The following is a 24656-nucleotide window of genomic DNA, read 5'->3' on the forward strand; positions in this document are numbered from 1 at the left end:
AAGCAGTAGAATTATGGGACTTTGAGCCACATTCCCCTGGCTCCGATATTATGATTTCTACCACATGATTTGCAGCCTTCTATCTCACCAATTGCTTATCAAAAAAACTTAAGAGTCCCACCAGCTAAAACCAGAAGTCCTCTCTTGAAGAAAAGGATTTATAAATCTCTTACCATAGTTAACATCCTGAAATTAACAGTCAGTAAATGTTCAAGGCCAGAGGAAAGTACAGTAGCTGGTTCTAGAGCAGAGTTTACTGCAATTGTGCCTTATCTGCCCATGGCTTTTTGTTCCCCCCTTGCATCTATAAATGCTTCTTTGACAATGCCAGTCCATTACAGCGCAGCCAATGGGGAGCTACGGAAAGGAATGAGTTTTCAACGAGGTTTCACCCCTCACCCTGTATCACCACGGGGAATGAAAGTCAAGCAGAGGGCAAAAAAGGACTATTTATGGAAGGGACCAGGTCAGTCCAAGGCCATCTTTCCCTGCATGCATATGGAGGAGAGGGGCTAGGAGTTGGAGGGTGATAAGGGCAGGGCTTCCCACATAACTCTTTGTGGAAGGATCCTAAGCCACAGACTTCTGGTCATCATTTGGTTCCTGCTAGAGCACCTGTTAAGGAGATTTATGCAGACTGCTGGGCTTTGCAGCAGCACAGCTTCCAGGAAACAGTCCCTGACGGCTCCCTGCACCACCGACAGCCCCGGTGGACAGACGGCCCAGGGTTCACTCTGGGAACCGTGCCACCCAGCCATGTCATCACCATGTCACTGCCACCTGGAGAAGGCATATTCTACCTGTAGATACACCTTCCTGGCCAAGCCACAGTCCTCCTTAGGTCACCTACCTGCCCTTCCCCAGGAAATCGTCCAGCCCTCTGTCAGGCAGACAAAGCACTGTAAGAGCAGTACTTGCTCATAGCAACCTCTCCAGACACTCCCCCCAGGCCATACTTTTCCCTTTGTGGGTGCAGAACTGGAGGGAGAGGTGGAAGCCCCAGGGAGCTTGGGCAGGAGTCAGAGGCCACATCCCATGGGGCAGCCTCTGGGAGCACAGAGTCCTGACTCTGAGAATGCCCAGTGCACCCCTGGAAACTTCCTCAGAGGGAATCCAAGCCCTGTGTACAGAAAAGGAAGGCACCTGGGGGAAACGCCCTGTCTGGTCCTGCAGGGGCAGGGTGTTTTCCCTCCCGGCTTGGCTGCTTTTCTTTCCTCTGAATCAGACAAACCCAGACCAGGAGGCCAGGATCGGCTGAGAAATCATCTCCCTCAGTCCTCACCCTTGGCTGCCCAGACCCAGAGGACCCTCCTGGCTGAGTCACTGCTCCCGGGACAGCTCTGCTCCCTGCTTCCTGCTGCTCAGGGCACTAGTGTGTTCACCTCTCCTGACTGTGAACTTCCCAAGGGCTTACTCATCCCCCAACTTCCCTGCACTCAATGGCACCGTTCAGCAACTTAGGAACTTCCCAGTTCCAGCAACTTAGGACGTTTGCAGGGAGGGAAGTGTGTGCTGGAACGTGTGTGCTTGAACGTGTGTACAAGTGAGGCATCCTGGTGTAATTATCAGAGCCCCACTTTTCACTCTCAGAGCAATCAGGGATAAACTGTATGGTCATCCCACCACCCTCTGAAGGGGACAAAGAGGGGAGGACGGAAGGGAAAAACACCAGTTTCTGGCCGTTTCCCCTTAGACCAGCTGGGACAGAGGTTGGACACCCTTGTGTGGATTCTCTCTTCCCAGAGACCCACAGGTGAGTCGTGGAGTGGAAAAGTACTTACCACTTTATAAAAGGAGACCCTGGTGATAAGTGAGAACAAGCAAAGAGCAATTTAGGGACTCAGGGCTATGTCTGAATCTCAAAAGGAGCTCCTAAGTAACAATAAACTAAAGCCACATTTTTTTTTCAAACTTCAAAGGAGTCAGGAAATGAGGTCCCTTGAGCCTTGGAGTTCTCTTTAACAATGAGGCAAAATTTGGCCCACTAGCTCTTAGTTCCAAAAAGGAAAGGGAGGAGTTCATGGACCCAGAGTCAACTCTGGTAAATTCAATTCCAGGTCACAACTTAAGGTATCAGACAAAAGGCCTTCCTGCACCCCTTTTTCATCCATGGAAGAAAATGCCTTTGGTAATGAGGGCTGGCTTTTTACAAATTAAGGACAGGGTGATGGAGATTTTCAAGCATTACTTTTTACTCACTTTAACTTTGCATTTTTTTTTTTTTTAATCTAGGAGAAATTGTTTATAGAATCTGGGGAAATATGCCTGTAATTGCTTTTTTGTAACACAGTTTTATTCACACACCGTGCAATCTATCCAAAGTGTATAGTCAAATGGCTCTCAGTATAATCACAGAGCTGTGATTTCATCACCACAATCTCATAGCTCCTAAAAAGAAAAACCACATGCCCCTTGTGCCCCCCTGTTATTGACACTTAGCTTCTGTGTAGTATCTTTGCTACAACTGATGGAAGAACAATAAGGTATTATTAACTTGTAGTCCATAGTTTGCATTAGGTGCATTTTTTCCCATATGCCACTCTATTATTAACATCTTGTGTCTGTGACATACATTTGTTCTATTGCATAGAAGAAGCCTTCTACTACTACTAACTAACCACAGTCATCATCCACAACAGGGTTCACTATGTGATACAATCCCTTGTTTCATCCTCTAGCTTTCTGTTCCGGTTTGCTAATGCTGCCGTTATGCAAAATACTAGAAATATATTGGCTTTTATAAAGGGGGGTTATTCAGTTACAAATTTAAAGCCCTAAAGCCTTAAAAGTGTCCAAACTAAGACATCAAGAGGATACCTTCATTGAAAAACACTCAATGGTGTCCAGAACTCCTCTGTCAGCTGGGAAGGCAGGTGGCTGGCATCTGCTAGTTCTTTGCTCCCGAGTTGCGTTTCAAAATGGCTTTCTCCAAAATGTCTCTGGGTTTCTCTTAGCTTAGCATCTCCAAGCATCCTTCTGTCTGTGTCTCCAAGCATCTGTAAGCATCAGCTCCCAAGAATCTCTCCAAAAGTCTCCCTCAGCTGCCCTTGGGGTGTTCTGTCCTCTTAGCTTCTCCAGAGTAAACTCCAGGCTAGCATTTCAAAAGCATCATCAAGAGTCTGAGGCTGGAGCTCTCTTAACTAGTCCAGTGAATTAACCAAGACTTACCCTGAATGGGCAGGGTCAAATCTCCATGGAAACATTCAATCAAGAGGTCACACCCTAATCAAGAAGATTAATTCATCTGCCCCCACAAGACTGCATTAAAGAGTATGGCTTTTTCTGGGGGACATAATATACACAAACCAGCACACTTTCCTTCCAGTGATAGTCACAATCCAAAACTTCCCCTTTCAAACATTACCACATATACGATTCAGCTCTATTATTTACACACATGATAATGTGCTACCATCACCTCTATCTACTTCCAAACATGCACAACCAAACTTATTTAAAAATTCTGCATAAATTAAGCATCAGTACCCCATTTTCTAACCTCATTCTATCTTCTGGTAACCTATATTCTAGATATTAACTCCATGTGTTTGCCCATTATATTCAGTTCATATTAGTGAGATCATACCACAGCTGTCCTTTTGCATCTGGTTTATTTCACTCAACATAATGTCCTCCAGCTTCATCCATGTTGTCATATGCAACAGGACTTCATTCGTTCTTACGGCTGAATAACATTTCATCATATGTACATACCACATTTTGTTCATCCATGCATTGGTTGAATGGATATTTGGGTTGCTTCCACCTTTTGGCAATTGTAAGTAGTGCTGCTATGTACATTGGTGTGCAGATATCTGTTCAAATACTGCTTTCAATTATTTTGGGTTTATACATATTTTCTCCCACTAAGTAGGCTGCCTTTTCACCTTCTTGACAGTTCTTTGAAGCACAAAAGTATTCAATTTTCAGAAAGTCCCATTTCTCTATTTTTTCTTTCATTGCTGTGCTTTGGGTTTTTGGTTTAAGAAACCACCACCTACTACAAGATCTTGAAGAAGCTTCCCTCCATTTTCTTCTAGGTGTTTTATGATACTGGCACTTATACGTAGGTCTTTGATTCATTTTGAGTTAATTTTTGTATAAGGTGAGATAGGGGTCTTCCTTCATTCTTTTAGATGTAGATAACCAGTTCTCCCAACACCATTTGTTGAAGAGACTGTTCTGTCCCAGTTGAGTGGACTTGGTAGCCTTGAAAAAAATCAACTGACCATAGTTGTGAAGGTCTGTTTTTGAACTCTGAATTCAATTCCATTGATCAATATGTCTATCTTTATGCCAGTACCATGCTGTTTTGACCACTGTGGCTTTGTAATATGCTCTAAAGTCAAGAAGTATGAGTCCTACAACTTCATTCTTTTTCAAGATTTTTTGGCTCTCCAGGGCCCCTTCTAAATGAATTTGATAATTGGCTTTTCCATTTCTGCAAAGTAGAATGTTAGATTTTGATTGGGATTACAATGAATTTGTAAATCAATTTGGGTAGAATTGACATCTTATTGACATTTAGCCTCCCAACTCATGAACAAAGAATGTCCTTCCACTAATTTAGGTCTTCTTTGATTTCTTTTAACAAAGTTTTGTAGTGTTCTGTGCACAAGTCCTTTACATCCTTGGTTAAGTTTATTCCTAGATATTTGATTCTTTTAGCTGCTATTGTGAATGGAATTTTTTTCTTGATTTCCTCCTCAGATAGCTCATTATTAGTGTATAGAAACTATCTTGCATGTTGATCTTGTATCCTGTCACTTTGTTGAACTTGTTTATTAGCTCCAGTAGCTTTCTAGTAGATTTTTCAGCACTTTCTAAATATAGGGTCATATCACCTGCAAATAGTGAAAGTTTTGCTTCTTCCTTTCCAATTTGGATGCCGTTTATCTCTTTTTCTTGCCCAACTGCTCTAGCTAGAACTTGAGCACAATGTTGGATAATAGCGGTGACAAATCTTAGAAGGAAAGCTGGTCTCTACCATTTAGTTTAATGTTAGCTGTGGGTTTTTCATATATGCTCTTTATCATGTTGAGGAAGTTTCCTTCAATTCCTATCTTTCTAAGTGTTTTTATCAAGAAAGGTGCTGGATGCTATCAAATGCCTTTTCTGTGTCAATTGATATGATCACATGGTTTCTCTCCATTGATATGTCAATATGGTGTATTACAGTAATCGATTTTCTTATTGTGCTGGATCTATTATGTCTCCCAGAAAAGCCACGTTCTTTAATGCAATCATGAGGGGGCAGACTTATTAATCTTGTTGATTAGGACATGACCTTATTTCCATGGAGATATGACTCACCCAACTGTAGGTGAGCCATTTTGATTAGATCATATCCATGGAGGGGTGGCATTATCCATTCAGGGTAGGTCTTTGTGCCAGGTTGAATGTATTATGTCCCCCAAACACCATTATCTTTGATGTAATCTTGTGTGGTCAGACCTATCAGTGTTAATTAGATTGTAATTCTTTGAGTGTTTCCATGGACATGCACCCCATGCAGCTGTAGGTGATGACTCTGATGAGATAATTTCCATGGAGGTGTTGGCCCCGCCCATTCAGGGTGGGTCTGAATTAAATTACTGGAGCACTATATAAGATCAGACAGAAGGAGAAAGCTGCTACAGCCAAGAGGGACACTTTGAAGAAAGCACAGCAGCTGCAGATGAGAGACATTTGAAGACGCTGTTGAAAGCAGTCTCTTGCTCCAGAGAAGCTAAGAGAGGATAAATATTGTAAGTGCAACTAAGAGTGACATTTTTGAGGAACTGCAGCCTAGAGAGGAACGTCCTAGGAGAAAGTCATTTTGAAACCAGAACTTTGGAGCAAACACCAGCCATGTGCCTTCCCAGCTAACAGAGGTTTTCCAGACACCATTGGCCATCCTCCAGTGAAGGTACCCAATTGCTGATGTGTTAACTTGGACACTATATGGCCTTAAGACTGTAACTGTGTAACCAAATAAACCCCCTTTCATAAAAGCCAATCCATCTCTGGTGTTTTGCATTCCAGCAGCATTAGCAAACCAGAACAGTCTTAATTAGATCACTGTAGTCCTTTAAAAGGCTCAGGAAGAGAGACAGGAGCCAGAGCCAATAGAGATGCTTAGAGATGCTTGGAAATGCAGACAGAAGGACATTTGGAGATGCTAAGAGATGAAGCCCAGAGTTTGCCCCAGAGAATCTAAGAGAGGACCCCAGATACTTAGAGAGACAAGTCCTGGGAGGAAGAAGCAAAGACACAGAGGAACTGAGAAGGAGGAGCTAAGACAGACAGACACCCTGAGACATTTTGGAGAAAGCCATTTTGAAACACAAAGTGGGAGCAAAGGACAAGCAGATGCCAGCCACGTGCCTTCCCAGCTGACAGAGGTGTTCCAGGTGGAATTGGCCACTTCTCAGTGAAGGTATCCTCCTGTTGGTGCCTCAGTTTGGGTACTTTTATGGCCTCAGAATTGCAAATTTGTAACCTAATAAATCCCCTTTATAAAAGCCAATGCATTTCTGGTATCTCGTATAACGTCAGCATTAGCAAACCAGAACACTTACGTTGAACCACCCTTGCATACCTGGGATAAAAACTACTTGATCATGTTGTATAATTATTTTAATGTGCTGTTGGGTTTGATTTGCAAGTGTTCTGTTGAGGATTTTTGCATCTATATTCATTAGAGAGATTGGTCTGTAATTTTCTTGTAGTATCTTTATCTCTCTTTGGTATTAGAGTGATGTTGGCTTCATTGAATGAGTTAGGTAGTGTTTCCTCCTTTTTCAACTTTTTGGAAGAGTTTGTGCAGGATTGGTATTAATTCTTTTTGGAATGATTGGTAGAATTCACCTGTGAAGCCATCTGGTCCTGGGTTTTCTTTTTTGGGAGGTTTCTGATGACCAATTCAATTTCTTTACTTGTAATTGGTCTGTTGAGGTCTTGGATTTCTTTTTGAGTCAGTGTAGGCCATTTGTGCATTTCTAGGAAATTGTGCATTTCATCTAAGTTGTCTAATTTGTTGGCATACAGTTGTTCATAGTATCCTCTTATGATCTTTCTTATTTCTATGGGGACAGTGATAATGACTCTTTTCTCATTTCTGATTTTACTTATTAGCATCTTCTCTCTTTTTTTCTTTGTCAGTCTGACAATTGCTTTTTTAATTGTTTTCTGAAATAAAATTACTGTGCTTTCTGGACATTTTTCCTTCAGAGAAACTATTCACTTCTTATTTCCCAATGAAACATATTTGATTTTGTAAAAGACAAAAAAAAGGCTTTCAGCTTGGTCATTATCTGAGAGCGAACCCTGTTGCAACCTCCCATTTCCTGTCTACTGATGAAACTGAGAAAAGCCAGTTGCTAAATCTTCTCAGAGTTATTCTACTGAAGCCTCTGTACACACACGGGAAAACTTGATTTGGTTCTTGACTTCTACCGATCCATCCCGCCAAGAGACTTGGCGATTACTTCAGCAACCGCATGGGGAAGAAGTCCTTCAACGTTTTGGTAACAGATAATATAAGATACTTACTGGCATCTACAAGATGTCACAAAGTGCTAAGCGTTTCATACATTAATCATTTAAATAAACAACTTAAGAGAGAACCTGGGGAATTAAGAAGACCAACAGATTGCTCTCCTCTGGATCTTTATTGTGTACCTCTTCAGTTTAGACTCTTGTTTAGTGCAAAAGCATCTACTTGGATACATATGATCTGGAGAGAGATGAGAAAGCCCCAGGACCCCAAAAAGCTGGAGTTCGGTGTGTGTACCCAAGATGGCAAACCAAGGTGGCTAAGTGAGAGCCCAAGCACAAGGTGTGGACAAGACCTGGAAGGTTTCTTTAGTCCAGCCATGAAGTGGGGAGCAGAAAAGAATAAAGGCTATGGATGGATTGTGTGGTGTGTGGATATATCTCACTAAAACTCCTTAAAAAAAAAAAAGAAGAAAGGCAAACCCAGGATCCTTCTAGGAGGAGGCAATGATTGGTTCTTAAGGAACACTAGGAATCAGCCAGGAAAAGATAGCAGGGGAAGATGTGGAGAGAGGAGGGCATTGGACACAGAAATAACAGCATGAACAAAGCAAGAAGGCAAGGATGGAGAGAGAAATGGCACAGCATGGGGAGAGGAAAACTGGGGAGGAGTTTGGAGGTCAACTCAGAGGAGGCTGGCATTATGATAAAAAACCTGAGCCACCATTCTATGGGTGACTGGGGACCTTTGGAAGACTGTAGGCAGGGGGCAACAGTCAGAGATTTGTGGTTTAGAACCACGATTGCAGCACAGCTTGGAAAGTAGATTTGAGGGTGACAGAGTGAGCAGGAATGCCAGAATTGAAGGGCTGGATGAAAGCCCAAGGGAGTCAGTAGCACTATGAACAGCCAGGTGGGGGTGCCTTTGAGAGTCAGGATGTAATGCCTAAGGACTGAATGGAAGGTGGCATGAGGGAGAGGCAGTCAGGGATGCCTCTTTCTAACAGGGACAATAAGGAAAGACACAGTAAGCAGGAAAGCAGGGGGCAAGGTTGACAATTGTTGAGATGGCATGGTGAGAAATGAAGCCTGGGTATGAGATGAAGCTGTCTGTGGGAAACCCCAGCAGGTGGTGCTCCGGTTTGCTAATGCCGCCACTATGCAAAATACCAGAAATGGATTGGCTTTTCTAAAGGGGGTTTATTTGGTTACAGAGTTACAGTTGGAAGGCCATGAAAATGTCCAAATGAAGGTATCAACACAAGTATACCTTATGAAAGGAAGGCCAATGGCATCTGGAAAACCTGTTAGCTGGGAAGGCACATGGTTGGCATCTGCTGATACCAGGTCATGTTTCAGCTCCACTCTCAGCTCCTGTGCATTCTTCAAAGTGTCCCTCTTGGCTGCAGCTGCTCTGAAGTCCTTCTATTTCTGAGCTTTTATAGGGCTCCAGTAATTAAATCAAGACCCAAAGTGAATGGGCAGGGCCACACCTCCATGGAAACAATCCTATCAACAGGTCACACCCTAATCAAAGGTGCTACTAGTCACAGCTCCATGAAAACAATCAACACTAATACATCAGCCCCCACAAGATTGCATTAAAGAACATGGTGTTTTGGGGGACATAATACATCCAAACTGACACAGGTGGGAATTAGGAGCCAAGGGAAAAACCCAGGAATCAATAGTTAAGAGAAACCCCGGACTAAGATCAAAGAGGAACAAGGGAAGGAAGACGATGGCTGGGACAGAATCCTCTCATGGAAGCAGATATTTTCAAACTCTCTTTCAAAACTCCTATCTAACTAAAGAGTAATACTGGGACATTCAAATGAAGGTTTTGGTAGTGTTTGTGCCCTTGACTCTGGGAGACAGAGCTGTCACAGAGAGCTGATTGCTTTCCCAAAGCCCCAGTCAACTCAGCAGGTCAAATTTGGCCCTAGTGCTCAGGGAAGTGCCAAAGGTACCAGGCTTTACAAAACAGATCTTCTAACATTTTACAAAGATGCTCTAGAATTCCACCCTCAAGGAAGGAGAGTCCCCATTTCTCGAAGATAAGTTGTATTTCACCTTTCCTGGCTCTGTGTTCCAGAAGTGCTTGCTAGGAGCACCTGGGGACTTGCCAAAAACTAGGGGACCATAAAATTCTCTTCCACATCCAATTTCTTAGGATTAAAAAACAAAACAAAAAAAAAAACCTGTGAACATTTTTTGGTTTTAATGAAAAGGTAAGTTCCTTGTGTAAATAGCTTATTATGTAAATGTTTACAATATTATTTGAATGAATATATTTCAAATGTAAATTGTGGGGGTGGGGATGGAATGTTCAGTTTTTATCTTTAGGAGAGAAGGAAAAACTAGAAGTTTTGCTTTCTTTTACATATATATATATATAGGTTGAGAAGGGCCAGATCTCTGGAGTGGAAGGCAGGAAGGCAGCCAGGGAGAGAGGATATGTGTCACCTCGGCCAAACCCTGGATTGGGGAGGTCTGGGGCAGCCACTGGGGCCAGCAGGGCGAGCTCCTTCCTCTCTCTGAGCCCCTCCAGATCTGAGAACGAGTTATCATGTAAAAGAACTGTAAAAGGACCCACCCGCCATGCAAATTAGTAGTAGTGTTCTATAACAAAGACAGCAAAATTTCTCTTTGGAGCTGACGGATAACTCGGTGTCAATATTTAACGCTGCAACGTTTTGCTGAATTAATATATTCTAAAATCTATTTGAACCCTGAAGGCGTACCAATCTTTCTCCAAAACGTAACTTTACCTCCTCTCCCAAGAAAAAAGGTAGGGGGAGCGAGGACTTCCACTTCCCATTGACGTCACTTTCTAGTCTTTGCTGTTCAAGTGAGGGCGCCCAGCACAGTTCAAGAGGTTCTCGCCCTCCCCCTTCGCATCCGGGCTCGGGACTGCCCCAGGGGCGCCTTTGTGCGCTTTCTCCGGGTGCTGCACCCGCCCGGGTCCTGCACCCCACGCTCGCCTCCTCCCTTACGTCACCTCCACCAGGTGGGATCCTCACCCGGAGACCGAGACATCCGGCTGCGGGCAGACAGGAGGAAGCACATCCTCCCCGCACCCTCCCAGGCCCGGCTTCCCGCGCACCCTCCCCGGACCCGCTCTCCGCGCACCCTCCCCGGCCCGGCTCCCCGCGCACCCTCCCCGGCCCGGCTCCCCGCGCACCCTCCCCGGCCCCGCTCTCCGCGCACCCTTCCCGGCCCGGCTCCCCGCGCACCCTCCCCGGACCCGCTCTCCGCGCACCCTTCCCGGCCCGGCCCGGCTCCCCGCGCACCCTCCCCGGACCCGCTCTCCGCGCACCCTCCCCGGACCCGCTCTCCGCGCACCCTTCCCGGCCCGGCCTCCCGCGCACCCTCCCCGGACCCGCTCTCCGCGCACCCTCCCCGGCCCGGCTCCCCGCGCACCCTCCCCGGACCCGCTCTCCGCGCACCCTTCCCGGCCCGGCCTCCCGCGCACCCTCCCCGGACCCGCTCTCCGCGCACCCTCCCCGGCCCGGCCTCCCGCGCACCCTCCCCGGACCCGCTCTCCGCGCACCCTCCCCGGCCCGGCTCCCCGCGCACCCTCCCCGGACCCCACTCCTCGCGCACCCTTCCTGGCCCCTCCGCCCGCGCACCCTCCCGGGACCCTGCCTTCCGCACATCCTCTCCTGCCCCGCTCTCAGCACACCCTCCCCGGCCCGCCGCTCGCACATCCTTCCCAGCTCACGGCCGCCGTAAACCCGAGCCCTATCACCTCCCATGGAGGCAGTGGGAACGTTGCCAAAGTAGGCGACCGGCGAGCACTCTGCAAAGTGGGGACTCGAGGCCGGAAAGCGGAATCCGCACGCCCGGGAGGGGCCCTGGTGGCGCGCACTCACCCGTCAGTCCCGGCCTTCAGCGCCCCGCGCAGGCACCTGTGTGAGAGCCTTTGCGCCACCTTTTCACAGCGACGCGGGAGACAAAGGCCGCTCGCACCCGGGACCCGGGCCTAGGCAGCTCCCAGGAGGCTGGCGGGACCGACCGCGTGGGAAACGGCGCCGGGCAGTCGCTGACCCCGCGGGGAGATTTAAGTAAGATGTCCGCCCCGGGGTCACCGCCCGGCCCCCTGGCCTTGGCCGGAGTGACTCAGTGGTCGGCGACCGGGGCCGCCCCTGCCGGACACGCCCCTGCCCCACCCCTCACCTTCCTTACCTGCCCACCCCAGCCACGCCCGGGCAAGTCGCCGGGAGCCCCTGCCTGCTATTGTTTCCCGCCTCTTTGGAGCAGATGGGCAACTGTGAATAAGACCTTCCTGTCACTCATTAAGCACCCCCAGAGTAAATCTCGTTTTACAGCTGAGGAAACTTGGATCAAAGAGGATCATTGATCAGCCCAAAGTCCCAAAGTCACCAGGTCTGAGGGGAGAGGTTCGCCCATCCCCTGGGTGCTGGGACCAACTATGAGAAAGTGTCGAGAGGTATGACAGTGTTCTCCGGGGAATGCGCCCCGGGCTGGTGGTCAGCAATGTGGGTCCTGTCAGCTCTGTGTTCCCTCAATCTCCCCTTTGTGGCATTTTGTGGGACCTTCCTGATCCCGGGAGCTCTCCAGTAGCTGGGGGAAAATCCAAGAGCCGGAGACAGTCACCTCCGACTGGCTAGGGAAATGGAGGCCCAGAGAAGGGAAGTGACTCATTCACAGCCACTCAGCTAAGACTGCAGAACTGTACCTCAAACCAAAACCCCGAGTGTCTGGGTCCAGGGACTCTGCCCTGCAAACTGTCCAGGAACCGCCTGCTACCGATGCTCCTTCTTCTCACAGGCTCTGCCGGTTCTTCCACAGGATTCCCTGACATGAACTCTGACAGAGGACACAGAACTCCGGGAGGAAGAGGATGGGGGACAGTCCCGGGAGCAGGCACACACACCCAGTATCTGTTTCCCAAAAGGGAGATCCCCTTCCTCAGACTCTCTGTGGAGGTTGACTGCGGTGGGGTGTGACCTCCTGGAAGTTAAAGACTCGTGTTCCTTCATTTTCAAGAGGCAGCACAGGAACAGGGAAATCAAGCAAATACCAAAGAGTTTTGTTTTTTGTTTGTTTGTTTTGTTTTGTTTTGTTTTGTAAAGTTAAAGCCTTGCCACTAGGACAGAAAGAAAACTGTGCAAAACCCAGAGAGTTTTATTGTGTGTGTTAAGTTAAAGCCTTGTCACTAGGACAGACAGAAAACAGTGTGCAAATACCAAAGAGTTGTTTTTTTTTTTTTTTTGTAATGTTAAAGCCTTGTCACTAGGTCAGACAGAAAACAGTGAGCAAATACCAAAGAGATTTTTGTAAAGTTAAAGCCGCGTCACTAGGACAGACAGAAAACAGTGTCTAGCCAATTCTAAGCCATTCCTGAAAAACACTGTGTCAACAGTGTTTGCCAGCTTGCAGCACACCAGCAGCCATGTGAATCTACCTTCAGCAGCAGCTGCTAGAAGGCAGAAAAGCCTGGAAAGCACCAAGGCTACCAAAGTGTTACCACTGGCTAGGTCGCTCCCCCACGGCCTTTTGCATTCCTTTAGAGGAGAGCAGTTGCAGCCCAAGAGAGAAGAGGGCTGGGGTAGGGGTGAGGATAGGGGGACTGGATGAGAGAAGGTGCCCCTGGGAGAGGCTTCACACAGAATCACGAAAGGCCAGACTACACCAAATAACGGTATCCTACTGCCCCACAGGTTCTGGACTCCAGTCTCTCCAGACTCCTTGTAGCTCCCCCAAAGAACGTAGCTGATACTGGTTTGAGATAAGAGCTGCCTCAGCCCCACTCCCAATTTTCCCTGAATCAGTTGCTCTTCCCTTTTATCCCAAAGGCAGCTGCAGCTTTCCAGAACACGACTCAGAGAGGGCAGAAATTCCCTAAAATGGGGTTTCTAGAACACCAGTCAGAAGACAGAGACTGAAAAAAAGAAAAGAGTGTTTTCCAAACAGCTGGCAGGACCCATAAGTAGGTCATGAAACCAATGTACTGTATCACTGTTCCAGTTTGCTAATGCTGCCTATTATGCAAAATACCAGAAATGGATCGGCTTTTATAAACGGGGTTTATTTGGTTACAAAGTTACAGTCATAAGGCCATAAAGTGTCCAGGGTAAGTCATCAACAATCGGCTACCCTCACTGGAGGATGGCCAATGGCGTCCGGAAAACCTGTTAGCTGGGAAGGCACATGGCTGGTGACTGCTCCAGAGTTCTGGTTTCAAAATGGCCCTCTCCTAGGACATTCCTCTCTAGGCTGCAGTTCCTCAAAAATGTCACTCTTAATTGTTCTTGGAGCATTTGTCCTCTCTTGCTTCTCCGGAGCAAAAGTCTGCTTTTAAAGGCCGTCTTCAAAATGTTGCTCTATAAACTGCAGCTCCTCTCTGATCTCCTGTGTATCCTTCAAAGTGTCCCTCTTGGCTGTAGCAAGCTTGCTCCTTCTGTCTGAGCTTTTATAGGGCTCCAGTGAACTAATCAAGGCCCATGCTGAATGGGTAGGGCTACAACTCCATGGAAATTATCTCATCAGAGCTACCTACAGTTGGGTAGGTCACATCTCCATGGAAACACTCAATTAAAGAATTACAATCTAATCAACACTAATACATCTGCTGACACAAGATTGCCTCAATGATAATGACGTTTTGGGGGACATAATACATTCAAACTGGCAGCCACTATCCAGCATTTTCATTGCTCTTGACATAGAATGGAGCAGAAAAACATGAGCCTACCTTGTATGTGGGTGGCAGGTACCTTTCTGTCCCTCATGATGTTATTCGGGCTCTGCTCACCCAGGAACCCACCTCTCAGCTCTCAGGCTTGATTCCTTATGCTAAGGGATGAGGGTGATGAGGTACTAGATTTCCCTGTTCATCAGACTGGAGCCTCAGAGGAACTGGAGTTCAGCCTTAGCCATGGTAACTCGCTTTCCCAACTGACAGCTTGAAACTCAAGGCAGTGGAAGATTTCTATATGATTGGGGCACACCAGAGAGAGACGTGAACTTGGCGGAAAAAAAAAAAAGTACAGAGATTGCCCCAGTCATTTTCGTGTTTACAAAAAGGAATGAACAGTGAAATGTTCCCATAAAACGTTTATAGTTAATTTCCAGGAACCAGATGGATGCCAACGGCTGACCTGTGCTTGCCCTTTCGGTCTTAGTCTGCAGGAGAAGGTGGTACTGACAGAATTCAGGCTGCAGGCATTTCACACACAATGGGGGCCTGAAAAGGGAAGTGCAGGACCTCTGCAAATTGCCCACCCCAGGAATCCAAAAACCACAAAAGCAAGCAAATGCCAAGGATGTCACTGACGCTTCGTGCTTCTGCACAGCATCTGAGCTCAGCCCCCAAGTCTATCAAATGGGAATAGTGCCCATTCAGCAGGATGGCTGGAAGGACCTGATAAGATAGAAAATGTATGATAATTGGTAGGTTCTTCTCAAATTGTACTTTCCCTCCATCTCTCACTCATCTCATAGAACCATTCAATACCCTAAGATACCTCCCTTGTTGCTGCTTTGTTGTTTTGAAAATTCAGGATAGTTGCGTCTTCCTCATTGTCATTAATAACCGTCAAAGGCATGTCGGCATAAGCTACAGAATTTGCTTATCGTTTTCTAAAGTGCAGTGGGAAACCAACTTAGGAAATGGGAAAAGCAGTTGGCAGGGAAATCTAGGCAACCCTTGAGGGGTTAAGTCCCACACAGGTTAGCTCAGGGACCATCCTGCCCCACCTCCTGTCTTGTTTCCAATTTCCTGCACACGCCAAGCTCCTTCTCAAGGCCTTTCTGCTGGTGGCCGCTGACTGGGCCAGAAACATTCTCTTCCTTCCTCATTTAGGTCTCAAATTAAAGGTCGTCTCCCAGAGGGGCCTTCCCTGACCCTCAATCACCTCCCGCCACCGTGCTCCTGTGATTTCAGCCCATAGGCCCATTTTATTTTTTTAATTGAAATTTCTTTGAGATAATTGTGACATTTTATAAAGATAATACTAGATTATGAAGTTGTAAAGGAATAAAACAGAAAGAACCCATAGCCTTTGCCCAGTTTCACCCCATGATAACATTTTGCAAGACTATAGTAAGTACCATGCCAGAATATTGACGTTCATACACACCTCCAATCTTATTTCTCCAGTTTCACTCATTTGTGTGTGTGTGTATGTAAATGTGTACATTTTACTCTATACAATTTTATTACATGAGATATCACTGCAGTCAAGGTACGGAACAGTTCCATCACCACCAGGATTGCTTGTGTTGCTCTTTTATAAACATACCCACAGCCTTCCTAATTTCCCCCATCCTTAAGCCTTGGCAGCCGCTAATCTGTCCTCCCCTTTGAAAATTTTGTCATCTCAAAAATGTTATACACATGGAATCATACAATACATAAACTTTTAAACTGGCGTTTTTCACTCAGCATAAATGCTCTGGAGATTCATCGCCGTTGTGCTATGTATCAATTTGTTTGCTGCTTTTTATTGCCGGGTCGTATTCCCGGGTGTGGACATATCGCAGTTTGTTTAACCATTCACCCGTGAAAGACATCTGGGCTGTTTTCCAGTTTTAGGTTATTACAGACTAAAACTGCCAAGAACATTCCTTTTCAGGTTTTTGCATGAACATAAATTTTCATTTCTCTGGAATAAATGACCAAGAGTACAACTGCTGGGTTGCAGGGTAAATGCATGTTTAGTTGTACAAGAAACTGCTGATCTGTTCTCCAGAGTGGTTGAACTATTTTGCATTCCTTCCAGCAATGAATGAGTGATCTCGCTTCTCTGTATCCTCACCAACATTTGTTGTTGTCACTATTTTTCATTGTATCCAGTCTGAGAGGTGTGTAGTGATCGCTCATGGTGATTTTAATTTGCATTTACTTGATAGTGAATGATGTTGAATATCTTTTAATGTACTGAATGTCATCTGTATAGCCATTCATGTCTTTTGCCCATTTTCTAATTGGATTTTTTTTTAATTTTTGAGATTTGAGAGTTCTTTATGTATTCTAGATATGAGTACTTTGTTGGGTATGTAGCTTGCAAATACTGCATCCCAGTTCTTAGTTTGTCTTTTCATCCTCTTTATATGAGCTTTCACAGAGCAAAATATTTTTTGATGAGGTCAATTTATCAAATTTTCTTTATCTGAATTGTGCATTTAGTGTCAAGTCTAAGAACTCTTTGCCCGGTCCTGAATCCCAAAAATTTTCTCCTGTGTTTTGTTCTAAAAGTTTTATAGTTGTATGGTTTGCATTTAAATAGAATAAAATGATACTTTTGAGTTAATCTCTGCATAAGGTGTGAAGCTTAGGTTACAGTTACCTATGAATGTCTTGGCTTCTGTGCCATTTACTGAAGAGTCTGTCCATCTCCATTTGTATCTTTGTCACAAGTCAATTGAGCATATTTGTATGAGCCTACTTCGGGGTTTTCTGTTCTGTTCCAGTGATCTATGTGTCTATCCCTCCTCTGTCAATACCACACTGTCTTGATTATTGTAGATACATAGGAGGCTTTAATATCAGGTGGAATGATTCTTCTCACTTGAGTCTTCTTTCTCAAGGTTGTTTTAGCTGTTCTAACGTCTGTGCTTGTCCTTAAAAATTTTAGAATAAGCTTGTCTATGTCTAATAAAAACCTTGCTGAGATTGTAATGGGAATTATATTAAGCCTATAACTCAATTTGGGGAGAATTGACACCTTTTCTACATTGAGTCTTCTGATCCATGAACAAAGTATGTCTCTCCGTCATTTGGGTCTTTTTTTATTTCTTCCATCAGCATTTTGTCATTTTCAGCATACAAATCCTGTACATTTTTTGTCATCAGTATACCTAATTATTTCATTATCTTTGGAGAGATTGTAGATGGTATTCTGTTTTAAATTTCAGTTTCTGTATGTTTACTGTTAATATTCAGAAATATGAATTTTTTATTTGTTTTATCTTGTGACTTTGCTGAACTCACTTATTACATCTAGAGTTTTCTTGTGTATGTATTGTTATTGTTGTAGATTCTTCGCAATTTTCTACATAGGTAATCATGTCATCCACAACTAGAGATAGTTATATTTCTTCCTTTCTTCCCTGAATGCCATTTATTTTATTTTCTTTGCCTTGTTGCTATGGCTAGAACTTTTAGTACTACGTTGAACACTAGAGATGAGGACAGATATCTTGTCTTGTTCTGATCTTAGGGCTAAAGTATTCAGTCTTTCACAATCAAGTATAATGTTCACCATAGGTTGTTTTGTAAATGTTCTTTATCAACTTAAAATAGTCCCCTTTTAGTCCTAACATATTGAGGATTTTAATCGGGTAGGGGTGTTCAATTTTGTCCAATGCTTGTTCTCTTCTTTAGCATGCTGGTATAATGGATTGCATTGATTGATTTTTTTAATTCATTTTTATTGAGATGTATTCACATGCCATGCAGTCATACAAAACAAAGCGTACATTCAATTGTTTACAGTACCATTATATAGTTGTGCATTCATGACAAAAATTAATTTTTGACATTTTCATTACCACACACACAAAAATAATAAGAATAAAAGTTAAAAATTAAAATGAAAAAGAACACTGGGTGCCTCCCCCTCTCCCCCATTTTTCTATTCTTCCATCCATAAATGAGACAAAGGGGAGTGTGGTCCACATGGCTTTCCCAATCACATTGTCACCCCTCATAAGCTACATTTTTGTACAATCATCTTCAAGATTCACGGGTTCTGGGTTGTAGTTTGATAGTTTCAAGTGTTTACTGCTAGCTATTCCAATTCATTAGAACCTAAAAACGGCTGTCTATATTGTGCGTGAGAGTGTCCACCAGAGTGACCTCTCGGCTCCTTTTGGACTCTCTCTGCTACTGAAGCTTATTTCATTTCCTTTCACATCCCCCTTTTGGTCAAGAAGATGTTCTCAATCATATGATGCCAGGTCTAGATTTCTCCCCAGCAGTCATATTCCATGTTGCCAGGGGGATTCACTCCCCTGGGTGTCAGATCCCATGTAGGGGGGAGGGCAGTGATTTCACCTTTCAAGTTGGCTTAGCTAGAGAGAGAGGGCCACATCTGAACAACAAAGAGGCATTCAGGAGGAGGCGCTTAGGCACAATTGTAGGGAGGCCTAGCCTCTCCTTTGCAGCAACTGTCTTCCCAAGGGTAAAACCTATGGTAGAGGGCTCAACCCATCAAACCACCAGTTCCCTATGTCTGTGAGCACATTAGCAACCATCGAGGTGGGGAAGCCCAATACCCCTGCATTCTCCACCAGCTCTTCAAGGGGGCTCTGCATATTTTTTTCATTTTTCTTAAATTAACTTTTTTTTTTAAATCAACTATATCAAAAAAAATTTTTTTTAAAAACTTACAATACAAAAAACATTTCAAACAAATCATAAAAAGGGAGTAAGAAAAAGACAACTAAACTAAGATAACTAATTTACTTCCAACATGTTCCTACTCTACCCCAAGAAAATAACCTAATACAGCAACATTTCTGTGAACTTGTTCCTACCACACCCATCAGAAATTAACAGACCATAGTCATTCCTGGGCATTCCCAGAATGTTAAATTTACCCACAAGAACAGCTTATCTGTTCTTAACGGGTTATCATTCCCCCTTCTTTAATTGCTCTCTATCACTAGTTCCCCTACATTCTACATTATAAACCATTTGTTTTACATTTTTCAATGTTTACATTAGTGGTAGCATATATTTCTCTTTTTTTGCCTGGCTTATTTCACTCAGCATTATGTCTCATTGATCAATTTTTAAAGGTTGAGGCACCTTGCAAACCTGGCATAAATCCTACTTAGTTATGATCTATAATTCTTTTTATATGTTGTTAGATTCAGTTTGCTAATATATTATTGAGTGTTTGTATCTATGTTCATGAGAAATGTGAATCTGTAATTTTCTTTCTCTGTACTGACTTTGGTTTTGATATTAGGGCTATGATACATTCATAAAATGAATTGGGAAGTTCTGTCCTCTTAAATAAAGTGAATTTCCTCCTCTTCCATTTTCTGGAAGAGATTGTGAATAACTGGCATCAATTTTTCTTTTAATGTTTGGTAGGATTCTCCAGTGAAACCATTTTGATCTGAAGATTTCTTTTTCAGAAGCTTTTAAATTATGAATTCAATTGTATTAATGGTTATAAGATTTCTTAGTTTGTCTATTTCATATTGATTGATTTTGTGTTGTTTGTGGTTTTAAAGGAATTGGTCCATTTCTTCTAAGCGGTCAAATTTATGAACGTAAAGTTGGTCATAGTATTCTCTAATTTTCTTTTTAATAGCTGCAGTATCTGTTCCAATGTCCCCCATTTCATTGTCAGTATTGGTGATTTGTACCTTCTCTCTTTTTATACTTATCAGTCTTGCTAGAGATTTATCAATTTTATTCACTTTTTTGAAAAACCAGATTTTTGTTTCATTAATTTTTTCTATTGTTTTCCTATTTTCTACTTTATTGGTTTCTGCTCTGATTGTTATGCTTGTTGCTCTAGGAGTATTTTGCCGTTCTTTTCCTAGTTTCTTGAGTTAGGAAATTAAATTATTGATTTGAGGCCTTTCCGCCTTTCTAAAGTAAGCACTTAGTGCTAGAAAGTTCCCTCTAAGCAGTGCAGTAGCTGTGTCCCACATATTTTGATATGTTATATTTTCTAGCTTCTTCAGTTGATCCATTAGTTCTTTGATTTTGGCTCTTTCTTCCTTTTTAATATATGCATTTAGTGCTATAAATTTCCCCCTTAGCACTGCTTTTGCTGCATCCCATAGGTTTTGGTATGTTGTGTTCTCATTTTCATTCGTCTCTATATATTTAGCAATTTCTCTTGCTATTTCTTCTTTAACCCACTGATTGTTTAGGAGTGTGTTGTTTAACCTCCAGGTATTTGTGAATTTTCTAAGTCTCTGATGGTTATTGACTTCTAATTGTATTCCATTGTGGTCAGAGAATGTGCTTTGAATAATTTCAATCTTTTTAAATTTATTGAGGCTTGTTTTATGTCCCAGCATATGATCTATTCTGGAGAAAGTTCCGTGAGCACTAGAAAAGTATGTGTATCCTGGTGATTTGGGATGTAATGTCCTGTAGATGTCTGTTAAATCTAATTCATTTATCAGATTGTTTAGGTTTTCAATTTCCTTATTGGTCTTCTGTCTGGTTGATCTATCTATAGGAGAGAGTGATGTGTTGAAGTCTCCCACAATTATTGTGGAAACATCAATTGCTTCCTTTAGTTTTTCCAGTGTTTCTCTCATGTATTTTGTGGCACCTTGATTGGGTGCATAGACATTTACGATTGTTATTTCTTCTTGCTGAATTGCCCCTTTTATTAGTATGTAGTGGCCTTCTTTGTCTCTCAAAACATCCCTGCATTTGAAGTCTATTTTATCTGAGATTAATATTGCTACACCTGCTTTCTTTTGGCTGTAGCTTGCATGAAATATTTTTTTCCATCCTTTCACTTTCAGTTTCTTTGTGTCCCTGTGTCTAAGATGAGTCTCTTGTATGCAACATATTGATGGTTCATTTTTTTTTGATCCATTCTGCGAATCTATATCTTTTAATGGGGGAGTTTAATCCATTTACATTCAACGTTATAACCGTGAAGGCATTTCTTGAATCAGCCATCTTATCCTTTGGTTTATGTTTGTCATATTTTTCCCCTCTGTCTATTAATATCCTTTATTGTACCCATACCGAATCTCTTTAGTACTGAACCTTTCTCCAAGTCTCTCTGTCCTTTCTTTGTTTCTCTGTCTGTAGGGCTCCCTTGAGTATCTCCAGTAGGGCAGGTCTCTTGTTAGCAAATTCTCTCAGCATTTCTTTGTCTGTGAAAAATTTAAGCTCTCCCTCAAATTTGAAGGAGAGCTTTGCTGGATAAAGTATTCTTGGCTGGAAATTTTTCTCACTCAGAATTCTAAATATATCGTGCCACTGCCTTCTTGCCTCCATGGTGGCTGCTGAGTAGTCACTACTTAGTCTTATGCTGTTTCCTTTGTATGTGGTGAATTGCTTTTCTCTTGCTGCTTTCAGAACTTGCTCCTTCTCTTCTGTGTTTGATAGTGTGATCAGTATATGTCTCGGAGTGGGTTTATTTGGATTTATTCTATTTGGAGTTCGCTGAGCATTTATGATTTGTGTATTTATGTTGTTTAGAAGATTTGGGAAGTTTTCCCCAACAATTTCTTTGAATACTCTTCCTAGACCTTTACCCTTTTCTTCCCCTTCTGGGACACCAATGAGTCTTATATTCGGACGTTTCATATTATCTATCATATCCCTGAGGTCCATTTCGATTTTTTCAATTTTTTTCCCCATTCTTTCTTTTATGCTTTCATTTTCCATTCTGTCATCTTCCAGGTCATTGATTCGTTGTTCAACTTCCTCTAGTCTTGTACTATGAGTGTTCAGAATCTTTTTAATTTGGTCAACAGTTTCTTTAATTTCCATAAGATCATCCATTTTTTTATTTAGTCTTGCAATGTCTTCTTTATTCTCTTCTAGGGTCTTCTTGATTTCCTTTGTATCCCGTACTAGGGTCTCATTGTTCGTCTTTAGTTCTTTGAGTAGCTGCTCTAGGTGCTGTGTCTCTTCGGATCTTTAGATTTGGGTGCTTGGGCTTGGGTTATCCATATCGTCTGGTTTTTCCCTATGCTTTATAATTTTCTGTTGTTTTTGGCCTCGTGGCATTTGCTGAACTTGATAGGGTTCTTTTAGGATTTGTAGACCAATTGAAGTCCTTATCTCTGATTTATCAGATCTACAGCTTCGTGGAGTACACTTTCTCTAACTAACCAGCAGGTGGCGTCCACGAGCCACCTGTTCTCCACAAGCCAGTTCTCCCCTGCTTAGCCTTTTTGGTGAGTGGGGGAGTGAGTCTTGTGGGGTCCAATTGGTGTACCAATCTTGCGTGTGTAGTTGGTGTTGCCTGCCCTGTATATGGGGTGTGTTTCTGGGCAGTCAGGGATGGGGGGTGGCTCTAACAATCAAATCTCCCTGGTGATCCTAGAGTTTTAAAGCTGCTGCAATAGTCTAATCCTTCAGTTCAGTCCTGCCACAGTTTGTCTCTGCCACTGACCCACAAGTCCTTGTTATTGGCGTATGGCTCCTGAGACTTGCAAGTGGGCCCCTCTTCCAGGCCGTGCACCCCGGGTCCTCTGTTGAGGGATGACTGTGCTATGTCACAGGTGAGTGCCGTCCCCCCAGGGCAGTTCTGGGCTGCTGGGCTGTGTAGGGAGGCTCCCAGTCTGCTGAAATGATGGCTGAATGGGGCTTTGTTAATTCACACTGCTCTACCTTCCCAACTCTGGGACAATCAGCTGAAGTTGCAGGGAAGGCTAATATCCACGCCCAGTTTTGTGGTGTGTGCCTGTTATTTGAAGCACTTCCATCACACTGGGTTGTCTGGGGCAGCTCTGGGTTATGGGGCTGGCAATGGGCAGGAGTGTTTCCTGTCCACCAGGATGATGGCTGTGAGTGGACACCCTCCTTTTCTTGGGAAGTTGTGGTGTTTAGTGAATTTTCTCAGCCACTGGATTATTGCGTTTTGTCTCAGAGCTCTCTTAGTTCTGCTCTTGACTTGACCTGCCCAAATTGGAAGTCTTTGAAGCTTTCTGTATTGGGCTTCTTAGAGTAATTGTTTTAGAAAAAGAAAAAAAGATTAAAAAAAAAAAAAAAAAAAAAAGGGCCCTCCTCACAGATCTAATGGGTTATTGAAATGCTAAGAGACAAAGCAACCAGGGCCATTAAGGAAAGGTCCACAGGGCAGAGAGATCAGCTTTTCTTCGGGATTTGCATATGTGCCTCGGGGCCTGAGCTCTGCCCTTCCCCTTTCTATGTTCACCAGAACTCCAAAAATCCTCCGCTTTTATTTTGGAGTTTTTCGTGTTGTTTTTTTTCTCTATGCCTGTCTCCTCTCTGCTGGGCTGGCTGCTCTCAGATTCTCTGGTGTCTGGTCTCAGTCTATCTATGGTTGGAGTTTGGATCAGTAGAATGAGTTTCCGATAAGGGCTGCCACTGCAGTTCTCCCTTCTCCTTCCTGGAGCTGACAGCCCCTCCTTCCAGGGGACTGAGCCTGGCAGGGAGGGGCGCGGGTCCCCTGGCCGCAAAAACTTACAGATTTCGCTGATCTCAGCAGTTCCACGTTTTCATGAGTGTTGTATGAAGTATGCCCAAAGTCAGATTGCTCTGTGGTGTCCAGTCCACACAGTTCCTGGCTTTCTACCTACTTTCCTGGAGGAGTAACTAAAACATACAGCTCACCAGTCTGCCATCTTGCCCCGCCTCCGATATGTTATATTTTCATTTTTGTTCAGATACGTGTATTTTTTTGTTTCCTTTGAGACTTCCTCTTTGCCCCATTGGCTATTTAGAGGTATGTTTTTAAATATCCATTGTTTAGAAATTTTCCTGCTGCCTTTCTGTTAATGATTTCTAATATGATTTCGTTATGTTCAGAGAATATGCTCTGTATGGTTTCAATTGTTTTAAATCTGTTGAAGTTGGTTTTATGTCCCAAGATATGATCTATCTTGGTGGATATTCCATGAGCACTCAAAAAAAAAAAGTGTCGTCTGCTGTTGCTGACAGGCATGTTCTATATGTTTCAATTACATCCTGTTGGGCGATTGTATTGTTCAGATCTTCTACATCATTGCAGACTTGCAGTCTAGTTCTGTCATGTCCTGAGACAGGGGGTGTTGAAGTCCCCAACTATATTCCAGATTTGTCTATTTCTGCTTGTAACTCTGTCAGTTTTTGCTTCATGTATTTTGATGCTCTGTTGTTTGGTGTTTACACATTTAGGGACTTACGTTTCTTGCCAAATTGATCCTTTTAGCATTACGTAATGTCTCTTTGTCTCTAGTAATTTTATTTGTTCTAAAGGCTAAAGTCTTCTTCTCAGATATTAATATAACCATGCCTACTTTTTTTTTTTAATTAATGTGTGCATGGCTTATCCTTTTTTTTTTTTTGTATCCTTTTACTTTCAATCTACTCATCTGTTGAATTGAAGTAGAATTTATTTAAACACTATATAGTTGCGTAGTGGTTTTTAATTTTTTTTTAACCCACTCTGACAAGCTCTTCTTTTTGAATGCTGTATTTAAACCATTTATATTTAAGGTAAATTTACCTTTGATATTTTAAGGTTTAATCTATCATTTTATTT

General features: G+C 43.4%; 1 protein-coding gene across 8 annotated transcripts in view; it reads right to left on the bottom strand.

The window, feature by feature from the left end:
- The window catches only part of UPP1 (uridine phosphorylase 1), a 36864-nt gene extending 25148 nt beyond the window's left edge, over positions 1-11716 (bottom strand). Inside the window, exon 1 of one of the 8 annotated variants that reach the window (XM_037837204.1) lies at positions 11665-11716. Coding sequence is in view for 2 of the 8 variants with exons in the window: in XM_037837196.1 (XP_037693124.1) it covers positions 10248-10297 (50 nt within the window). In the remaining 6 variants the exon portion in view is untranslated. Of the gene's footprint in view, positions 1-2817; positions 2856-8746; positions 8799-10247; positions 10510-11227; positions 11332-11351; positions 11522-11664 lie in introns of those variants that run through there. The other 7 variants (XM_037837197.1, XM_037837199.1, XM_037837196.1 and 4 more) reach the window with 7 other exon arrangements.
- Between the last annotated feature and the right edge of the window lie 12940 nt (positions 11717-24656).

The sequence above is a fragment of the Choloepus didactylus genome, chromosome 5 (assembly GCF_015220235.1).
Source record: "Choloepus didactylus isolate mChoDid1 chromosome 5, mChoDid1.pri, whole genome shotgun sequence".
In the NCBI taxonomy this organism is placed as follows: domain Eukaryota; kingdom Metazoa; phylum Chordata; class Mammalia; order Pilosa; family Megalonychidae; genus Choloepus; species Choloepus didactylus.